The sequence below is a fragment of the Pieris napi genome, chromosome 16, assembly GCF_905475465.1.
Source record: "Pieris napi chromosome 16, ilPieNapi1.2, whole genome shotgun sequence".
NCBI classification, from domain to species: Eukaryota; Metazoa; Arthropoda; class Insecta; order Lepidoptera; family Pieridae; genus Pieris; species Pieris napi.
Window position 1 is genome coordinate 3,000,713 of NC_062249.1, and position 21,459 is coordinate 3,022,171.

General features: G+C 31.9%; 1 protein-coding gene across 5 annotated transcripts in view; it reads left to right on the forward strand.

Annotated features, from left to right (window-relative positions):
- Positions 1 to 21,459, forward strand: part of LOC125057018 (supervillin-like) — a 182,527-nt gene that overhangs the window by 148,913 nt on the left and 12,155 nt on the right. For all 5 annotated transcript variants that reach the window (XM_047660428.1, XM_047660430.1, XM_047660431.1 and 2 more), the window contains 3 exons: positions 2,541 to 2,612; positions 6,333 to 6,444; positions 20,454 to 20,564. In XM_047660428.1, coding sequence (XP_047516384.1) covers positions 2,541 to 2,612; positions 6,333 to 6,444; positions 20,454 to 20,564 — 295 coding nt within the window. The remainder of the gene's footprint in view (positions 1 to 2,540; positions 2,613 to 6,332; positions 6,445 to 20,453; positions 20,565 to 21,459) is intronic.

Below are 21,459 nucleotides of genomic sequence, written 5' to 3' on the forward strand. Positions count from 1 at the left end.
ATTACGTGTTTGTTTTGGTATGTATATGAAATATGTGGAATATAATAGATCTTATAAATGCTGCATGATATTTTTAATGAAAATAGTTATTTCTTTATGGCTATTCGTACAATAAGCCTTCCTTTAAATAAATAGTTTCGTTTCTATTTTAGTTTAAATCCTATAAACATCTAGTAGAATTGAAATGCTGAATTGTGTAACACATTTACATATGGGTAATATAAAGTATTAAACTTTATCAAATATTTGCTAGATGTAGTATGCCCCATTATATATTCTTAGAATCCCACTTTGCCTGTCCATAGACAATAGAAGATAACCTGTCTTATAAACATTTTAAATGCTCTATTTTTACCGGCGTTAAAAATCCCAAGTAGATTTCAAGGTTACGACGTATTTTGATTACTAGATTGGCTAAGCTTTTAGAAGATATTCTATTTACTAGATACATATATACGAGAATACACTTTTATTTATAATATCACTCTTATAAACTGTTTTGCAAAAAAAACCGGGTCTTACAGAAATTTACGTATTTTTCTGTCTGATGTGGTTTGTATACTTATAGTCGCGTAAATGAATACGCATAAAGTGAATTCTGGCATTATTCTTATATTTTTTTTTATGAATTTGTTAAAAGCGATGTACACGGCCAAACAATAAGAAGTGGTCGACAATAATAACAAGTAGATGTTTTACTTTTTAAAATCTAATTCTTGCCAATGTCACAGCTTTAATCCTAGGTATGATTTCCACGATGTTTTTAAAAAAAAAATTGCGGAATAAGTTTCCTCTCTTCTGCAATGACTTTTTTTAACTGTTGTTTTTTGAAGTAGGTTGCCTCATCTCAGGGTAGAGAATTACATGCTTAACCACTGCGCCAATATGACGTTTGTTATAGCACATATATTATCATAGTGGAATAATTAGCAGTACAGAGGAAGTGTAAAATGTATTATGTAAATATGAGGTCGACTTATCTACCATGTTTTCCTCCATTGCACCTAATTGTTAATAATATTTAACTGTATTAGTTTAACTGTGTCATGGATACTTTACTTGTTTCCTAAGAATTTACTTGTGCAAAAGTAGCGCAATGATTATAGTAATATACAAGTCAATTTCACAAACGAGTAAGCGACTTGAGGCTTTTAATAAAACACATAGCTAAATAAAAATTTGATCGGTTTAATCTAAATCAGTTGGTAGGCTTTTAAGGTAAGTTTGTTGTTATGTTGTCTGGCCTTTGTGGCCCACTGGCCAGTGTAGGTAACAGACCTTTACCCATAACGCTGTAAGCTTGAACTAACTTACGTTCATACCCTCACTTACTTCACACCATCACACAACACACCCAAATTAGGTAAATTAAGTCAAATGTATTTAATGATTATTGTTGACTTTTCCTTTCCGTGATTCGTAAATATTTGATACTTTTGTATATGTATATTTCATATTTGGCTATATCTTAAGTGTTTTTATTATATATAATAATTAAGGCTGTAGGGGTACGAAATAAATAAAGAAAATGGCACTTTGATCAAAATCAAAACTAAACATTGTAAAGAAGCGAAAACCGGTTACATATTTTAAAATTATGTATGTGTAATTTTTTTTATCTAATAATTGCAGTACATAAATTTCTGTATTTTCCACCAATTAATTGCGTCGTATTATAAAAAGTGTACCAAATCACAATCTTGTCTTGAATGTTGAAAATGACCAAATTAATAGACACGATTTGATAGAGGTTAACAAAAAGCATTGACAGAACTTGATTTGAATTTTACACTTCCTTAAATAGAGCCCTGTCTGATATTAAGGACAGCCCTGTGACGTAAACTTGACAGGATATAACCACTGACGATTTTAGTTATCGTCTGCGCGCGGACCAAACACAATGTCATCTATTGTCCCTGGCGGAGCTATTTAATATTTTTGTATAGTTTAAGTGAATTATAAGTGAAATTAAAAATGTTGTCGTTGCAACAAGCGGAGGAGAGGCTCTACAGCTTCCGGAGTTTGAAGGAGAAATTTGAAAAGCCTAGGTATTTTTTTCCTGTCATTTTGTATTGTGTTTACTAAATTAGTTTTAATTTATTTCAATGTTTTAAATGTCTGATAGGTGGACTAAAGCTGTCCTAATTTAGTTTAAAAGTTAGTCTTCAGTAAGTTTTTTTATTTGCATTCTTGTTTCTTTTGACGATTTTATTTGTTATATTTTTTTGAGTAACTTACTGAATATCTCGCCATCCTAGTTAAACTATGTTGTTACTATATAATTTATATTTTATAAATTAGACTGCTTTACCAAGTAAACTTCTTTAGTATAATATCAGTTAAAGACTTCTTTACCTACTCTTGAAATAAGTGCTCTTAAAACCAAAGAGATTCTTAGGTTTTTAGTAAAAGTAAAAATAGGAAAATTATTAATACATATAGTTTACTTCAGGAATGTTATGTCTGTGATCATAATGCTGTGATTCAGAGATATCTCCATGTTTATATGCTTAACTAATATTAATGTCTTTTGTTGACAGATTCGGCGGTGGAGTGCAACGTAGCGCCACACATGCCGAAATGCCGCACCGTGGAGGCACCATCGCTGAAAGGTAAATAAATATTTAGATTACATATTATTTTGATTATTTTACGAGATAAATCTTCAATGGTTCTTTGTTCCATAGTATAAGGAGAGGATTCCGACAAAATCTTTTTGCGGGAATATTTACTCATTGGTACCTGCCAAATGTTGCGAGTTTTAATCTAAGATTAGTAAATATGAAAAATATTTGCCACAGAATGCTGACTCTATGGTAAAATTTTAAAATAACTAAATTTTTTCCGTCCTTAAAATATGTTTAATTATTTTTTTTTTTTTTTTCTAATAAAAACGTACTAAATCTATACTGTCTGATACTTAAAAAACTTATCCCTTAAATATTTTATTGCAAAAATCTATCAATTATAAATAAATCAAACTATATTTCTTTTTTTTACTAATTAGTGCGGTTTTTAAGAACAAAATAAGAAGCATATTTAAAAAGCAACTTAAAGAAAATATAAATCTTTATAAATTCTTATTCTAGCTTGATTATACTTCACTGCCGCGTGCATGCATTTCATATGCAAGCATTTGTAAGAAATATTAAAGTTCTTTGAGTCTGCACTATAATTTGTATGTATAGTTTTATATGAGACTTTCTTAAGATGTGAATGTTTGAGTATTGTTAGAATGTTCAAACAACGAAATATAAGGAACAGCGTAAGATTTGAATAGTTGTAATATCTGGTGGTCTAAGCTCTGATCCAAATACAAAATTTGGTCCAATGGGAGTCTTGGTTCTGTATCAAGATCTAATTTATCCATGAAATAAACGACGAATATTAATTTGTTTGTGTTGTAGACTTTTCGTTCGTTTTTTTCCAATCTAAATTTGGAATTCTTATTTTATGTTAAATCTTTTGTATCCTATTACAAATGATATGAAATGCAATGAAATGCTGCCAGCGTAGGTACACTGCCACAGGGACCAAACTTTTAAAATTTGTTTTATTTTTATTCATTTTTAATTATTTCTACGTAGGTTATGAAAACTGTAAATATTTGATTTAATATTTGATTGTTATGATTCCTATTACATATGTACAAAGAACACAAATGTAGAGAAAAATATGACTACTGACCTTTCCTAACGAAATTATAATATTATTTCTATGAATCATTATCGCTGAATTAATATATACAAGTGTCTCTGTCACGTAATTAATTTTAATCTGTGTTTCCTCTGAGTGGTACTTAGTTCGGTGTGGCCCTAAAGTTCATTAACCGATGTCGATCGTCTATTTGTAATAAACACAGTTCTGTTAAACATTCGTTTTATCGTTAGACGATTCAACGATTGGACCAAAAACTTATCTAAATCCATTTAACCCATTTTACGTACATACATACATTTTAATAATAAGAAGAGTAGGGTTTCTGGTGAACACTTATGGCGTATTACGTGAAGGTTCTTGAAAGAAGGCTCGATTCTCGACGAAACAATGATTAGAAGGCCTGTAGGCTGATCAAGTGATCAACTAATTATGATATGTGCAACCGACACGGATGTATGTATGTATGTTCATAAATTTAAATAAAAAAGTACCACCGTAATTTTCCCAAAAAAAATCATTTTAATTAAAAAGTTCCAAAAAGTTTTTGACTAATTTTATAAGATTTTAATAATAAATCCGTCCATTTAAACCCTTTTTTTATCAATTGGAAAGTCATAATTTTATCTATTTTTCGCTATTCAAGTTATACAATCTAAGAACAAAGCTAGATACCGATAATAGTAACAAAAGCTAAGTTAAATATTTTGGTCACTTATCTAATATTAATTAGTTAATCAGTAACGGTAAACGTTACAACTTAACCGTAGATAATATTATCACCGACGATGATAAGAAATACATTTTTAGAGTTTAAAAGCCGGTAACTCATAGATCTTTCCCTAGTCTGTGTGTATGTTAGTTATTGTATCGTCTATATCTGAGATATCATATTTTAATTTTAATGGTTTTTGATGTTTCTTTTTAAGTTATTGTCTTATGTTGGTTTGCACTGCCATTTTATTTATTCTTGCGAGGAAGACATCGCTCTACAGTTGAGAGATCGCCCGTTGTCCTCCTTATTATTTAATTAGGTACAGACTTTTGCAGCTAATGTGAAATAAATATAACCTTACTAGCTACTGCCCGTAGATTGGCCCACCCGAATTTGTGTCGTTTTGCTACCAACAATCATAAGTTTTCAATTCCAGTAAATTTACATAAAACTATAATTCTCGATTAGTTAATGATTTTAACGACTTTTTTGGTTTCCCATTGCATCTATGATGACTTAGCTAAATGGCTTAAATAACCGTTAAATCATTATAAGTACGATTGTTAATCTGCTATACGCAGTCATGATTTGGTTTATTCCCAGAACTACTTATGGTACTTATAAAGCAACATTCAGTAACAATACACTAATAAACTTTCGGCACAACACAACACAGTTTAGCTGAGGCTTTGTGAATCCGTTCGTTGTTTAAGATTTAATCCCCGACTTCGGTTCCAAAACTAAGTTTACTTGTATTCCACGAAAGTAAATAGAAACCATATCGTTTAATTTAATAGAATTACCTTTTGAGGCTTAGTTAGAAATCTATTGAGTATATGCTCATAACATTTGTTTGAGACGTGTTAAACTTGGATTTGAAATTCAGCACTGTTCAAAATATAGCTATACTATTATAGGGCAGACGCCAGACACATTCCTGTGCCCATTGCTAGATTGACATGATAGATTGCTAACGAAGTATAGCAACTGTGTAGGCCTAGTGGCTTCAGCGTGCGACTCTCATCCCTGAGGTTATAGGTTTGATCCCCCGGCTGTACACCGATGGACTTTCTGTCTATGTGCGCATATAACATTGGCTCGAATGGTTAAGGAAAACATTGTGAGGAAACCGGCTTGCCTTAAACCCAAAAAGTCGACGGCGTGGTCAGGTACAGAAGGCTGATCACCCACTTGGCTATTAGATTGACAAATGATCATGAAATAGATACAGAAATCTGAGGCCCAGACCTAAACGAGCGCCACTGATTTTTTTATAGCAACTACCATACAAACACAGAATTGTGCCCGGGTTGCAGGACAGGCATATTCCACTAAATTATCATTAGACATTGACGTATTAACTAATGAGTTCCTTATCTGTTGAAATAGAACAATTTTAACAGCTTGTCAAAGATAACGGCTACCCTTAAACTTGTTGGAGAAGTCTGGAGATAACATTATCAATCTGTTTCCGTCCCAACATTGTCCTTAATAAGAGTTGTATGGGATTTTCCGTATGCTACTGGAACAGGAATATTGTATTGTTTAAGTCACCTGTGAATTTATTTAACACAAAGCTGTATCTAATATATATAAAATTCTGGTGTCATAATGTTCGTTTCCATACTCCTCCGAAACGGCTCGACCGTTTCTTATGAATAATTTTATGCATATTCAGTAAACCACTAAGTGATAAGGGGTGTCCAATATTTTTATTTTTAAGATTTTTTTTGGTTTTATTTTTTATAATTACAAAATACAAAAATACATACAACCCTAAATTTTAACCCCTCACCGATCAAACAATATTTTTTTTTATTGCAGATAGTTATTTTTTATTGAACTAAAAAGATGTTTCCTAGAAATACATGGCAAAACAAACATTTGCCGGGTCAGCTACTGTTTAATGTGTTTTTATGATATAATAGTTTTTATTTAATATTTATTATAAATTTTTCAGGCTGGCTGCGCTTCAAGCGGCTGGAGCGAATGACTGGCGAGCGAGAGTCTGCCGTTTGAGTCCCGAGAGGGATGATTCCAAGGCGATAGAGAGAGCTAAAAATAGGATTAATGTGAGTACTTTGATATTTTTATTTAACCCATAATAGTCTTCCAGCCATTTTCTGAATGTTTATGTGGCGTTAAATATATGATCAAATTATTTATTTGGTGTATGGCGATTTCACTTATCATTTCTAAACACTCAATAAAAACTTAATATGGGAATATAAACTCAAAGTATTATTGTATCTGCGGTAGGAATATTTAGAATTGGCGTAGGTACATTGTTCCACGGCGATAGCTATTTTAATTCCGGCTTCATTGTTCATCATGAATAATATAACAACTATATCGAAATCGCATACAAAAATGTTAGGACCGTTGCTATGCTATTGAAAATTACAATATCATATCATAAAATAAATATCATAAGATTATAAAATTCAGCTGCATACATATTTGTATTAAAAATACAATATTTCTTGGAAGTGCAATTAAATAGATTTAGATTTAAAAAAGAATTATTATCCCTCAATAGGATTTCTTTGTAGCAATGAAATGTTTAATCTGTCGGCGTCTTTTGTTCTTCACTAGTTTTTACGACTATGTGCTTCCAGAAATAGTATTAAGTATACCTACCATTGTCTATAGGATTCTATTGTTTAATTTTGCTTATCATATTAATTATTGTATTTAAATATAGTATTACATGTTTCTACGAACTATGTTCCTAACGTTATTTCTTTACTGTAGTTTAATTTAGTCCCGTTAAATTCTAGAAGATTCCGGTTCTCATCCTGGAGATACAAAAACATTTTAGTTTAGCGGACAGAGTTATGGGCAACTGAGACTTATTCAGTTAACATAAATTTAAATATTAAATGCTTAGTAAAATAAACGTATAAAATCTTGTTTAACACACTTTCTATAGTAGCGTTTGCAAACTATTTTCGCACCGCCAAACTTTTTTTCAATATAAAGCCGTAGCAAATAAAGCTCTGAATTTTCCTAACGCTTTTAACAAGCTTTCGTCAAGAGAGCTATAAGCTTTAAGCACCCTCGTCGTATCGCCGACCTTGCGACTTTGACGTGCTTTTCCCCTAGTAGACCAGTGCCGATAATTTTTGAAACCTAAAAAAATTACAGTAGGATGAAACCCATTAGAAAAGCAGGGGAATATGATCAAAATGAAAGGAAAAATAAATTACGGTCGATCTGAGGTCGGGAAGGGGAAGGGGGGGGAGTTTTAAGGGTAAAAAACGGTTTATCTCGATTTCCGGCAAAACTAAAAGTCCTATCGAAGAAAGTTAAATGGCAAAGTTGTAGGTAATAAAAAGATCTAAAACTTTTGTATTCACACATTTTTCACATAACCTCAAAATTTATGTGAAAAATTCAAAAAACCAAGTTTTTGGTTTTTTATTTTTATCTTTTACAAAAATATTTTTTTTTTAACGAAATTTGGTGAAAACTTACCTTTCTATGTCCCAAATACGCTGTAATTTATTTGATTAAAAATATTTATTTGTTCACCTTATTTTGAATTAATATTGAAAAAACACCCTAATTTTCAATCGAAAATTCTGACGTCAAAATTTCAGCTTTTTTCAAAAAGTTGGTGTGCTTTCAGTTCGTTGAAATCTCTACTTTCCTATGGTAAAAAAATATTTATATATTACCATAGTAAATCTTCTCAGAAAACGCAAAAAATCGTATGCAGTAACGCCCAGACACGTCATCCCCTTCCCTACTTCTCTATGAATCTTCTTTAAACTATAATCAGATGCCTATTTATTACTATTTTAAGATAACTTATATATACCTGAGTGACCTAAAAAAAAAATTTAGCCTTTAGATGGGCTAAAATTTTCGTATTTCATAGAGAAGTAAGGAAGGGGATGACAGGTCTGGGCGTTACTGCATACGATTTTTTGCGTTTTCTGAGAAGATTTACTATGGTAATATATAAATATTTTTTTACCATAGGAAAGTAGAGATTTCAACGAACTGAAAGCACACCAACTTTTTGAAAAAAGCTGAAATTTTGACGTCAGAATTTTCGATTGAAAATTAGGGTGTTTTTTCGATATTAATTCAAAATAAGGTGAACAAATAAATATTTTTAATCAAATAAATTACAGTGTATTTGGGACATAGAAAGGTAAGTTTTCACCAAATTTCGTTAAAAAAAAATTATTTTTGTTAAAGATAAAAATAAAAAACCAAAAACTTGGTTTTTTGAATTTTTCACATAAATTTTGAGGTTATGTGAAAAATGTGTGAATACAAAAGTTTTAGATCTTTTTATTACCTCGAACTTTGCCATTTAACTTTCTTCGATAGGACTTGTTGTTTTGCCGGAAATCGAGATAAACCGTTTTTTACCCTTAAAACTCCCCCCCTATCCCTTCCCGATCTCAGATCGACCGTAATTTATTTTTCCTTTCATTTTGATCATATTCCCCTGCTTTTCTAATGGGTTTCATCCTACTGTAATTTTTTTCACTTTTTATTTATTTTAAAGGCTATCTGCACTGGTCTATAGTCTACGATTTTCTTCCAACTATAAAAAAGCACGCATACTTTATATTATACTAGGTTTTGGTATTCTTAATCCTTCAGTCAGCTGAGGTTGTGTTTTCGAATCACGGCATTTCACCAATGGATCATTCTTTCTATGTACTTTTCTTGCTCCTTCGACAATATCATCAAAAATCGAGAGACTATCAGAAGGCTGATCACCTACTGGTCTATAAAATCAAAGAATCGCACGTAATCTGAGGCCACAAGACCCATAAAGGACAGTAGCACCACTGGATCATTATTACTAAATATTTTAGGGCTTTTCAAGAGAAGTGTTGAGTATAATAATCTCAATAAATAATAATAATAACTACGATATGATGTATTAAAATGTAGAATTTATAAGTCATCAATTTAAGAAGAGTCAAAAGTTCAAGATCCAATAACAAATAATTAAATAAATAAAAATAAATCTATCTAAAATTCAAAATAAATCTAGCAGGATTTCAAGGTCCTATAATTACATGTTACAACATGTTAGGATGTTACAACAAATATTCGAAGAGCTTTAGTTCTTAGCGAGAAATGTTCGCACGTAAAAAGGAGATTATTTCTTATTTTATAGATTTAATGCATTTAGTTTCTTTTATTCGCCTTAAAAAGGACCAGAGTGAATTTCGGTCATAAATATTTAAGCTCATCCGATCTTCTAGAGAAAAATGTAAAATTAATCCGAAATGTTGTGTAAAAGTTTACTCTTCTCAAAAGCGTCATAGTCGGAACAATAGATTGTTAGGCGCGTGTTGAGACAAGGATACTCAAAACCTCTTCACCCATGAAATTGCATTTATTCCTTTGAATATTTTTTACTTTAGGCGTTTGAAGATTTTTTAATTGTCTAAGGGTTGCATGAGCTCCATACGTTCTGCTTAGCTCAATCGGTTTTATCAGATTTTTGTTAGATAACCAAGAACATTTTTGCTTCTTTAATAACATATTTTTTACTAAATTAACTCCAGACCTATCTGATTCATAACATATATAACTAGATTTTACGAGTTAAAAATAGTATTATGTATCATAGCAGGGGCTAGGGGATATTTAATTGGAGGAGGATGTAGATATACATTATACAGCCTTTTTTGATAAGTGGACAATCCAATACAAATCTTTAGCCTCAAACAACTCAGCTTTATAATATAATAATTAGTATAGGTTTAAATATAATACTTTTTAAATTTACTGAAATAATTCAACATTTCCTCGCAATTTAATAGCAGATTGTAGATTTGCCTTGTGATGTCGAATGACACGACCCACTGTAGATCGAAATCTTAGAGTTTTACCAGTTTTAAACATTGTGAGTAACTGTATGCTTATCAACATAATAATAAAGAATCATTTCTCATATAAAAAGCGTACAATTTTTTTTATATTAGACATAGACATAACATTTATTTCAAACGAAAACACACACACAAAATAACAATACTTAAAGAAAAAAATAAAATAAGACAGACATCAAAAAGAAAAAAAATAAAAAATAAAAATTCCCTTTTGCCATTCGGTTCGCTTCCGGTGTGCAATGTGAGTGTACTGTGGGTGTAATTGGCCCTGGCTCAGCATTATGCTGAGGAGCAAAAAGTTCCACAGCGCTGGTCAAAACTATTTAAATATAAAATTGAAAATTGTAAATACTGTGTACTTGATAGTATATAAAAGAAATTCTTTAAATATTATTAAAGCAAAGTTCGACTCTCGTACGTCATAAACAGTCTCCAATCCGAATCTTAGATTTCCAGGGGAGCCTCTTAGGAACGCGGCCTTGTAGGAACTACTCGAGATGGTTTCAATGGGTATTGCTCTCACAGTCACTGATTAGCAGAGATTCTTTGATCGAGTCCCACACACCCTAAATCTCGGAGGCAGGGGATGCCTAACCCTGTAACTGGATTAAATAATCATACTGGTAATCAAATTGCAAAGATAAAAAAGACTATTGACCTTTACTAATAGATACGTGTCTGTGGAAATTCGTGGGTCAAACCAAAATTAAATAATCGATAGGTAAAGTTCAGGGCCGTATAATTCAGTGATATCTCTTACCATTGCGTAAAACTACGCTTTCCACTTTATTTGGCAAAATGCCATCTAGTGGTGAAAATAATTTCGCTTTTAATATTACTATGAGTTGAATAGTCTCATCTGTGTATACAGCATTTTTTTGTATAAGCTGTCTTTGAAGCTTTACATATGCACATATGTTGCGGTGACTAAGTTAAATAGTGTGTAGGAAATTAAAAGTAATCAGTAGCTAATATTTATTGTTCGCGGGAAGAACGACCGGCGCTACCAATTGTACGCTACACACTGTCGCAATACAAATGTGAGGTATACATAAACCCTTACAAAACTTTTTCGCCTGTAATCGAACCCAGGGCCTTTAAGATTGTGAAGTTACTTTGCTTCATTAATTTCAGCTTAAGACTTTGCTTTTGAAAGCAGTTGTTTAAAATTGTATAGAGACAAAATTATGAAAACATTAATTAAATTCTTGTACGTCATTGCTGAAATGCTGCCAGTAAAGGGCTAACATGGTCCACTAATTAATTTGACTTCCAAGGGATTATCGCTCTTATTAGTTTCGGTTTAGATGTATAGTTGTATTGAGATGTTGTTAACCTGAATAATCCCTTTTGTTCCACTTTGTCGTTTAATCATTGGCATTTGGATATTTATTGGGGACTGTTTTCCTCAATATATCTCTCTATGATTATATATCTAGGAAGCGTTTGACTGTAGTGTTTATTATGTCGTGATTTTATATAAGAACTATAGATTTTTGTAAATACACCTGCCCAAAAGGCGAAGTACATTATTTTCGATTTTGTCGACAAGTATCCTTTGCAAGTATCGGCACTTGCTTCTAATTTTAAATCTATTAAATATTGCATTAAAGTCTAATGTGTACCTAATTGTAATTGTATACCTATAAAAATGATATTTATAATGCTCTAGTTTGTTTTGTTACCAATATAATTTGTTATTCAAGAAATGAGTCTAAAGTTCACTGTAAATGCCAGGCCAACCTTTGAAAAGATGGCCTCAAATTACATAACTTTAAATATCAGGTAAAAGTCACTAGGTTAGGAAAATAATACGATAGTAATGTTTAATAGATCCAGTACAATGTATAGCAGAGTTCATATGACAACTTAATTATTTTGTGTATCAACGCCATCTATGGGTGGATATGTAAACTGCGATGAAATTAATTTACTGCTAACGCCCTCTAGTGACAACCACAATATGTAAATAAAGTGATTTGTTATTATAATTATGTTTTCCCATAGCAATTGTTTTCGTTAATTATCTATGCTTGGCTTTTTCTACTCCACGGCTTAGTGGTTATACACACGGCGTTTTACTCGCATGTCTCGGGTTCAATTTTAGGAGAAACCTTAATTATTTGGGATAGAATACTGATCACCTACGTTATTGAACTTGGCACAACACTAAATAATATATGTGTTTGCTAAATCGAGTTAATATGTAAAATTATTGTTCTCAATAGCTATTTAAGATCAAAATCAATTTTATATACATATAAAGTATATAAGAATATCTATACTATACGTACATTCATTGACTATGCGTCATGAATAGTAGGGTTGGCAGTCTCCCATTTTATATTACGTTCCTTCAAATACTAACAGAATACTACTGAAATTTTATTATTTATAGGTTATCTTAGGTCCTAAGGCTTAGGAGATGAATTTTATTTTACATATTTATCAAACTTTATTCTAATTAACACGAATGTATATCCGATACTAAAACGATCTTAAGTAACACGGCAAAAGTGAAGGAGTTATTTGAATTTAAAACATTCGAAATTAATTCGAAAAATATACAAATATTTCAAATTTCGAACATACAACAGTTTTAAATATATCAGCCCTAACGACTGGTTTAGTTAAAGTAAAACTGCGGTGGTATGCGTTTTATTTTATTGCGATTACAGACCTCAAGTTAAACGTTCGTTTAACCTTGTGTTTATACTTTTACAGATTTGATCGCGATTTATTATTACAAAATGTATAATTGTTTGATTCAACTCTTGCTCCTAAAAGTGTGAATCGTCGAGAATTTTTTTAAATTTAAAAAAACATTATAATTATGTCTTTTAATCCGATAGTGTATATTTGATAACATTAACACTCTTGTTACGTTCGTTATCATAATAAAAGTGACACTTTTCAAAGCAATGTCTAAGTTACAGTTAAAGAGAATTTACGAAATAGTATAATTCAGTTAACATCTTTTTCTGACCAATGGAATGAAAAAATCTGATTGGCTTCTAGACTAGTTTTAGTTTTTGTTTATTTAATATGAACTAAATTATTATGTGCACCGATCCGGATTGTATATGACAAACAAATTAAGGAAAAACATATCTTTCACTTCTATTTCCTAGAATTGAAGTATCATGCAATTGGGCATATCTTACGAGTCCGAATTGTATGCATTTTAAAATATATTATGAAAACAGCACCTGATATAAATACTTCTGCCAGCTAATAACCTCTACATTTTGGCCAAGTCGCGAAAACTAATAATAAATATGCCTACGCATCGTAATTCGTAGACATATGTTTGGAACTAGGAATTCGTACATAAAGTGAATCGATAAATTCTATTTTCCATTTGTGTAAGATAACATTTTAATCAACAACATTCCTTTAACAGCAAGTGTTTTTTTTCCAAAAGTGTTCCAATGGTTTTAATTAGTGTTCGCGCATAATGTCACTTAAATGTATTTTATTTTTTATCTGACCCAGTAAATAGAAATACTCGGTTATTACCATAAAAATAATTAAAGGCAACGAAATGTTAATCATTTAAATATCCACGATACAAAAATGTAAATAACTGTTATCTTAAGGGGTTATTTTAAATTACCTGCCTTCCATAGCACAGTAATCAGTAGGTCACGATTTAAATTTAAAATTTTTGTTTTGTCCCCGAAGCATTCAGTACTCAGCTACTAATTAATTTTAAAGCGCCACTCGAAATGAAACTGCAATTTTAACTTTTTCATGGAGTCATTTGAATAATTAACATTTCCAAGTCTATTTTTTTATTTTTCAGTTACGTTAGAATTTAATTCGTCATAAGCTTTTTGTAATTGTAGGCACTAGAATTTATCGTAGCTAGAAAAGCTACTATTAGCTATATAATGATAACTTGGAATTGGTTCGTGGCTATATATTGCTCTTATAACATAAACCTCATGAACAACGAGTTAGTCAATTCGGACATGCTGACAAATCCAGCAAAATAAGTTTTCCATACTTGCCATGACCTTTGAACGAAATTTCATTTAAGCTGAAGATGTACAAAGAAAACTTTTGCATACTACTATAGTATATAATATAGTATGTATGAATGTTTATGTGAACTTGATATTGAACGTTCTTTACAACATGGCCAAGCGCCTACGTATTAAATTCTTTGTCTATGTGTTCTTGTTACTTAATATTCTAGACATCTATGTTATACATATATGCGCTCAAGGATTTAACTGTATCAGGGAATTTATGGTAGTTTTTTAAATGTAGCATTTTTTATAAGTCGTGATACCTTTAGTTATTATTCTTAAATACTAGAGTTTAACGAAAAATAATTTAGGATACTTAACTGTTATTTTTTATTAAACTAAATGGAAACTGGACGCATATTACGACTTACATAATAAAAAACAAACATGCTAATTGACTTTTTTTATTATTTGTTTTGAACAAGTCACCATGTTTTGTTTACAAAGATTTTGGCTCGCCTTAATAATTTGCACTTCTAATTAATTTTATTGCTGCCGCAATAAATTTCTATTTTACCGTTCGCGGCTAATGTTATAAATTTTCAAATGCGTTAAGCCTCTATGTGAGGTTTAGTATGTAGATGTTAATTATTAATGTAAACCTATTTAATCAATTTACTATGGCTTATAAGAACTCAAATAATGCTTTGTATAAAATAGTTCTAGTATGCGTATATTAGAGTATTATAACGGGGTCATTTGTAAATAATTAAGGGTACTGAAGCTAACATCGCTATACTACTAACTACTAAAGTAACATAAATGTTTAATATATTATAATGTGAAAATTAATACGGCCGTGTGCGAAACCCGTTGCAGACGCAGTGGCACCAGTCAAATGTGGTCAGTTGTTTTGATGGTCGCGGTGTAGGCGCGCGCGCAAGCCTCAATAATATCGCTTTCACTGTGATATACCGAAACTAAATTGAAAAGTGCGCAATCTTGATATAATTGTAACTGGTGAAATTAAAACTTTTACTTTAAATCGTGTTAGATTTTTCCAACGAAGTCGAACAGGTTCTTAAATTAAATTTACGCTCGTGTTCAAGAACTCAGTTCGGAGTCTTGATGTGTTCGATTTTTAAATTTTAGTTTTTTTTTTATTATATTTTCAAAAAATGCGACGGAGGAGGTTTAATTCGACATGTAATTTTTTTATCTTTCGTTTGATGGATCTTTTCTTATCTCTGTACTGATACCGTTATCATTATTTTTGGTCTTGAAATTTGCGTTGACTTTCACTAATTTATCCTTATTAAGTGTCTAATTAAATGGTTTAAAACGAGGACGATAGTTTCTAGTGTTGGTATTTAGGGCATGTCTTGTTTTGGTTGTGGCTAAGATATTTATTGCGTATAAGGGTCTGTGAAAACATAAATTTAGTTCAAGGTTCGACTGATGAAATAACTGTTTAAAAGTCTAGGAAAGTACTGTAGCTACAATTTATCTTTATCATTATGTATTTAATAAATGGTTAGTGTGGAATTTACCAAGTTCTTGATCAATTTAGTCACAGGCAATTAAAAGTTATGTACTTAAACATAAAAATCTAGTGCTTTGGTAGAACATAAACATTTTATATAAACGTATTACGTTTTATTGCAGAATGCAATATTTTTCAAGTACACATGTGTGATTGATAACACTTTATTACACGAGTGATAACCAACACTTTACCTTGATGAAAATTTTGGTGCCGTATCGAAATTTTATTGATACTCATTTGTTTGTCATTGAGAATGATTGGTTGGCCGATGCGTCGATTTCTATGTTTTATTTTTGATAATCATCGACAAACTCATATATAAGGCCGTTATTGTAGAAATCCTAACATAATACTCCATTTTTACAATAAAAACGTATAAACGTTTAGCTATTAGCATGATCCCTATACTTACAGATAAATGAAAAACTTGGTTGATTATGACAAATGTGTTAAGTGTAACCTTGACGACAGCACTAACCTATTCTTAATAAATCTAACACTAATTTACGTTATTGTTTTCTTTTGTCACAGAATATATAGATTCTATTTGTGGTTCTTCTACATCTGCAATGTACAGATTACGGCTATACATTTGTATTATATGTTATAAGAATAATAGTCTACAATCGTCTATTGCAAATCAGTAAAAATATATTCAAATGTCGTAACAGTTTGTTGCTTTTGTCGTATTTCATGTGTTCCCATTTTTGTATAACAAGTTGACGAATAAGGCACCTAGTCCTCATTAAATTATGTCTCTCGAACACTACGAGGAAAACAACTTAAATATTTTCCTTATTGGACATTTTGTCACTTAAAATTGATTTATTTTCACGTTGTTTACAGTCAACTTCCGAGACAGTTTTATGTACATAAAAGCTATAGGAAGTAACTAATTATGACCTTGACAATGTCAATAAACCAGCCTCCATTGTCACTGTTTTCCGATCCAAGGTCACACAGATGGGCAACTTGTTTAACGGGCGCTCCTATATTACAGTTTTCTCATTCTCTATTATGCGTCATACGCAATGATATGTTTACCAACGTTATAGGAACCTGCGCCTGACTCACGATCTGGCAGATAGCCTCTCGATCAGTCTTTACGTGATCGCTACTCTGTCAACAAGTCCGCGTAATTCCCTTTTAAATATTATTTTACTAAAGCATGTTGATTCAATTTCATGAATTATTCATTTAACAAAGTGTTAATAAAGTGCAATATTTTAAATGGAATGCAATCGCCAAGGACTGTTTGAAGTGTTGATTACTGTTTTACACAATATTTGACTTGACAATGTTTTACGCGATTGTTATTATATTTGGAGCTCTCCTTATCTTTGTTTGGAGATTCACATCAACCAAGAAGCAGGTGCTAACAAAATTACAAGATGATAATCAATATGACCGTGCTAATGAACGAGAAGTAGAAGCAAGTGCAGAATCAGATGTGATACAAAATTTCAACAATAATTGGGAAGTACTAGAGACAGTTATTAATAAGTATGCGGAAGAAAGGAATAATAAAAAGTGTGAAACACAAACTGATGCTCCGAGTAAGCATTTAAAAGAAGATACAGACGATAATATTCGTTTTCGTAAGAGTATTAAAAGAGATAGTCCACCCAAAGAGCGACTTGCTGAGTTTTTAGAGAAAACGGTGTTAAATGAAGATAAGTTGCAATCTATTTTCGAAAACTTATCATTAACGAAATGTGATATACCAATTACAAACAAGGATGTAACTGAAGTATCAAAAAATTGTGATGTTGAAATCAAACCGGTGCATAAAGTTGATGATGATGTTCCCAAAGAGGAAGTTCCGATATCTGAAGAACAAAAGGAAGAGACTAAACCGCTGCTTTTGCGAAGATTGGAAAAGCAATCCGGGATTCCAGCTGGAATTAATTTTGGTTCCCTGATAGGAGAGCTCAAAACCAAAACACGTAACCCAAGCAATGGTGGTGCCCTAAAGCCAGTATTTAGAAAGTTTGATGTTGACACAGTTGATAACATTCAAGATGTGAGTATAGTAATTTTTTATAAAAACTAATAAATATTATAACGCTTACCCTTATTATGTTAAATAGTGAATACGCTGTAATGTAGAGACTAATAGGAAGGCCACCGAACGGCGAAATTAATTAATTTTAAAACCATTAATTTGAAATTCCGATGACCATTGCGAGATTATTGAATTTTTCTGACTGTCTCGTATTATTGTATAAGACAGTGTATATTATACTAAAACCAGTGGCTTATATAAGGTTGGCTCTGGCTTCTAGCTCTGGTCTGGATTTCCGTATGGTTCGTGATCACTTTTTTTTGATCTGATCAGCCTTCTGGCTTAACACACACCGTCAATTTTTTTCGTCTAAGGCGGGCTAAGCTCTCATAGAAAAAAACAATTTAATGGTGCACAGCCAGGAATCGAACCTACGCCACTAGCCCAGCCGTGCGATTCTGTTAATCCGTGAGTTCACCTCGCACTAACAATGCTCCCTTCGTCACGCACGTCAGTTTTGGAATCTCATGGTATTCTGTTAAGCAATTTCACATTACGTCTTGACAAGCGGAGGGAGCTTGTAGTTTATTGTTTATCAGAATGCCAAATCGTAAAATGACTGCTTCATGACTGATTTGACCGCGACCGCCGCTGCGAAAACCGCTGTGAGAGTTCGAAAAGTGAGTTACAGAATCGCAAGGCAGCACTGCTCTACATTATACTAAACTATAGCTCTAAACGTATAAATAATAATCTCAAGAACACGTAGTCATTTGAAATCAGATTTATACAGACCTCTCCCAGGAAGTGTTAAATTTATTTTGAGTCAAGGAGTAAAACAATTTTCATGTCGCAGTTTCCTGACAGCCCACGCAGGCCGTTAACGATCGGACGATACCGGCTATGATTGCGTTTTAATAAAAACACAAACCACGTTATGTCATGTAATGGCACAATTTTTATAAACAAATGCCAATCGACGCTATCTTTAATAGACAATTTTGTGTCTAAACTATTTGAAACGGTCACTTTAACTTGAAATATTGGCAAAGGATTTTTCCATTTCTTGGTAGAACTTTTTTCTATTATTGTCCGAGGTGAAAATGCATTTGCGCATCCGAACCGAAAGTTGGAGGGGACTCGACCCACACCAGAATATCTGCTATTCAGAAGCAATACCCACTAAAACCACCTCGAGTTCCTACAAATTTGCGAAACAGAGGCTCTCGCTCTCGCAGTCTACCGGGATTCTTGGTAGACCTAGGTGCATAGCTATTCATTTTACACAACATGTCTTGAGAATATAGATCAGTTTAACAATAGAGGTTTTGTCATCGTTGATAGCGATCTTGCTTTATTGCGAACATGTCATTATTATGAAACGTACGTGAGTTTTTATCATGTACCATCTTTACAATGACTTAGATGTAGGCCACCAAACGTCGATTTTGTTTTATAAAGAGCCAATTTCCTCTTGATATTTTTCTTACATTACACATTTTCCTTTTAGGTCTGCAGTGGGACTATGGAATTCACTTCCTGTCTCTATCCGCTTAGCTCTTTCTCTATCTTCCCTTATCTCTACTGTACAAGCATTTCCTGTCCACATCGTATCTCTAACTTCCGTACTAACTGATCTGAAATTATCGTGATTCATGTGCTATTTTTCATTTTCATATGTTCTTTGTGTGATTGCTTTGCTTTGTTCGATTAGTTTTGTCAAAGTAACTGTGTCTTATGTAGTTTTGCACTTCTTGCTCTCTCCGTAACTAATTTTTTTTGTTTTTTTTTTATCACAGTGGTTGGTGGTGTAAAATATTTTGTGTATTAATATATAAAATATAAAAAAAATCACGTAGCTTTTTCACTACGTTATAATCTCCAACGCCGAATTTGACTGTCATTATTACTAATATAAATGAGAGAAAATAATCGATCAACATGCTAATTTTGATTTTATATGATTAGAAAACGTTCCGTGAGAGTTTCAATTAATAATTTATTGATTTGAGTCTTTTACGCTGGGTTTAGTGGGCAGGTGTAATGTAAATAGAGGTACATTATTATTGTGCAACAGTTGAACAAATATTGATTAAAGTCAAGTTTAAACTATACTTGATTATATCTTTAAGATCTCAGTATCACCAGTTATTTTTCACTTAATCTAATTGTTCTACTTGAACTACTTGTTCTAATAAAAACTTGGATTAAACTTACTAAGGCAATGTGCCTATAAGGCTACATAGCATTAAGCTACGATTCAGATATCGTAGATGAAACGGGGTATCACATATATCACCCTTATAATACAAAACGACGAAGGATTTTTGGTACTAGAATAGCTTTTGTGCTTCAATACATTTGCTTACCTGAAGGAACGATTGAATTTTTCATTACTCGTGTATGTAGGCATTTTATTACTTTCATTAGAAATTAACGGCTATGGGCGAAATATGAAGGAAGGGATTTTAAATCGTAACAATTGAAAATTACCACCTGTTTCAATTATTATTATTATTCCACGGACTGCAACCAACAAACTACTTAGCTACTATTTTATTTTATTTATGGTCTAGAGATAATGTTAACACAATCAAAAATACGCCCCTATAGTTTCATTACTTTTATAAAAATTATATATAAATTGTATTTATTTATAATAAACTTGACATATACATTGTTACAGGAGACGCTTAACTCAGCAGTGGACGACAAGAAGAAAGTTCAAATTGATGAAAACGAACTAGGATCGAATATCCTTGCTGACCGACGGAATAAATTAGAAACCGCTGCGCAGGTAAACCTATTAATAGTCACATCGATTTCTACTATTGAAAATCAATTAGAACAATTATTATTTGTAATTACAGCGCTTTTTTACTTGATGCTTACGAATCTCTAAACAAGACTAGATTTAGCCTTCGTTTTGCCTAGCAGCCTGCAATCCTCAACACCGGCGACTCATCCGACGGTAGACAGTAGACATTTTCCCTTCTGCAATTGTCATGGTTGGCAATAATTCCTCACAAAAAAATAAAGTAATTTAAACGCACGATCACAGGTTCGAGAATCGCGCTCTTTGTTATTTCATTTATAAGGACATAATTATCAAACTCGTTAAACGCCTACACAGATTTTGATGTAATCTTTATTAGATACAAAACATTTTATGTTAATTTAAAATGACGTCATGTTTGATTGCTATAGCAAAAAATAAATTAATAACGAAACGTTAGTCTTCAAGTAATACACGAATTTCTCTTTTTTAATGTCGCAAAAGAGACAAGCTTTTCACAGATATTCCAGTACAAAGTTCAGAGGATATGATAACATTATCACTAATTGTATCCTCCATAAAAGACGTACAAATTTTAGTTTTCAAATGACGTTATTCAAAACTTTTTAAAGCAAATGGTATTTCCTTTAAGCGACTTCATATTGAAAATGTATGAATCCAAATATTTATAGTTATCAGATAGTTAGCTAGTGTTACGATAAGCATTTGTTTATGTTAAGGTCCGAACAGCGCGTGACATACTGTCAACACATGCAATAAAGGCAAATGCAACTTTGGCAAGACCTCCTTGTCTGGTCGCAATAGGATCAGTTGTTTATTTTGCTTTAAAGTATATTTTATATAGTTATCTCCCTCACATTACCTACCTTTTGTCAAGATAAAGTGGGAGACGAAT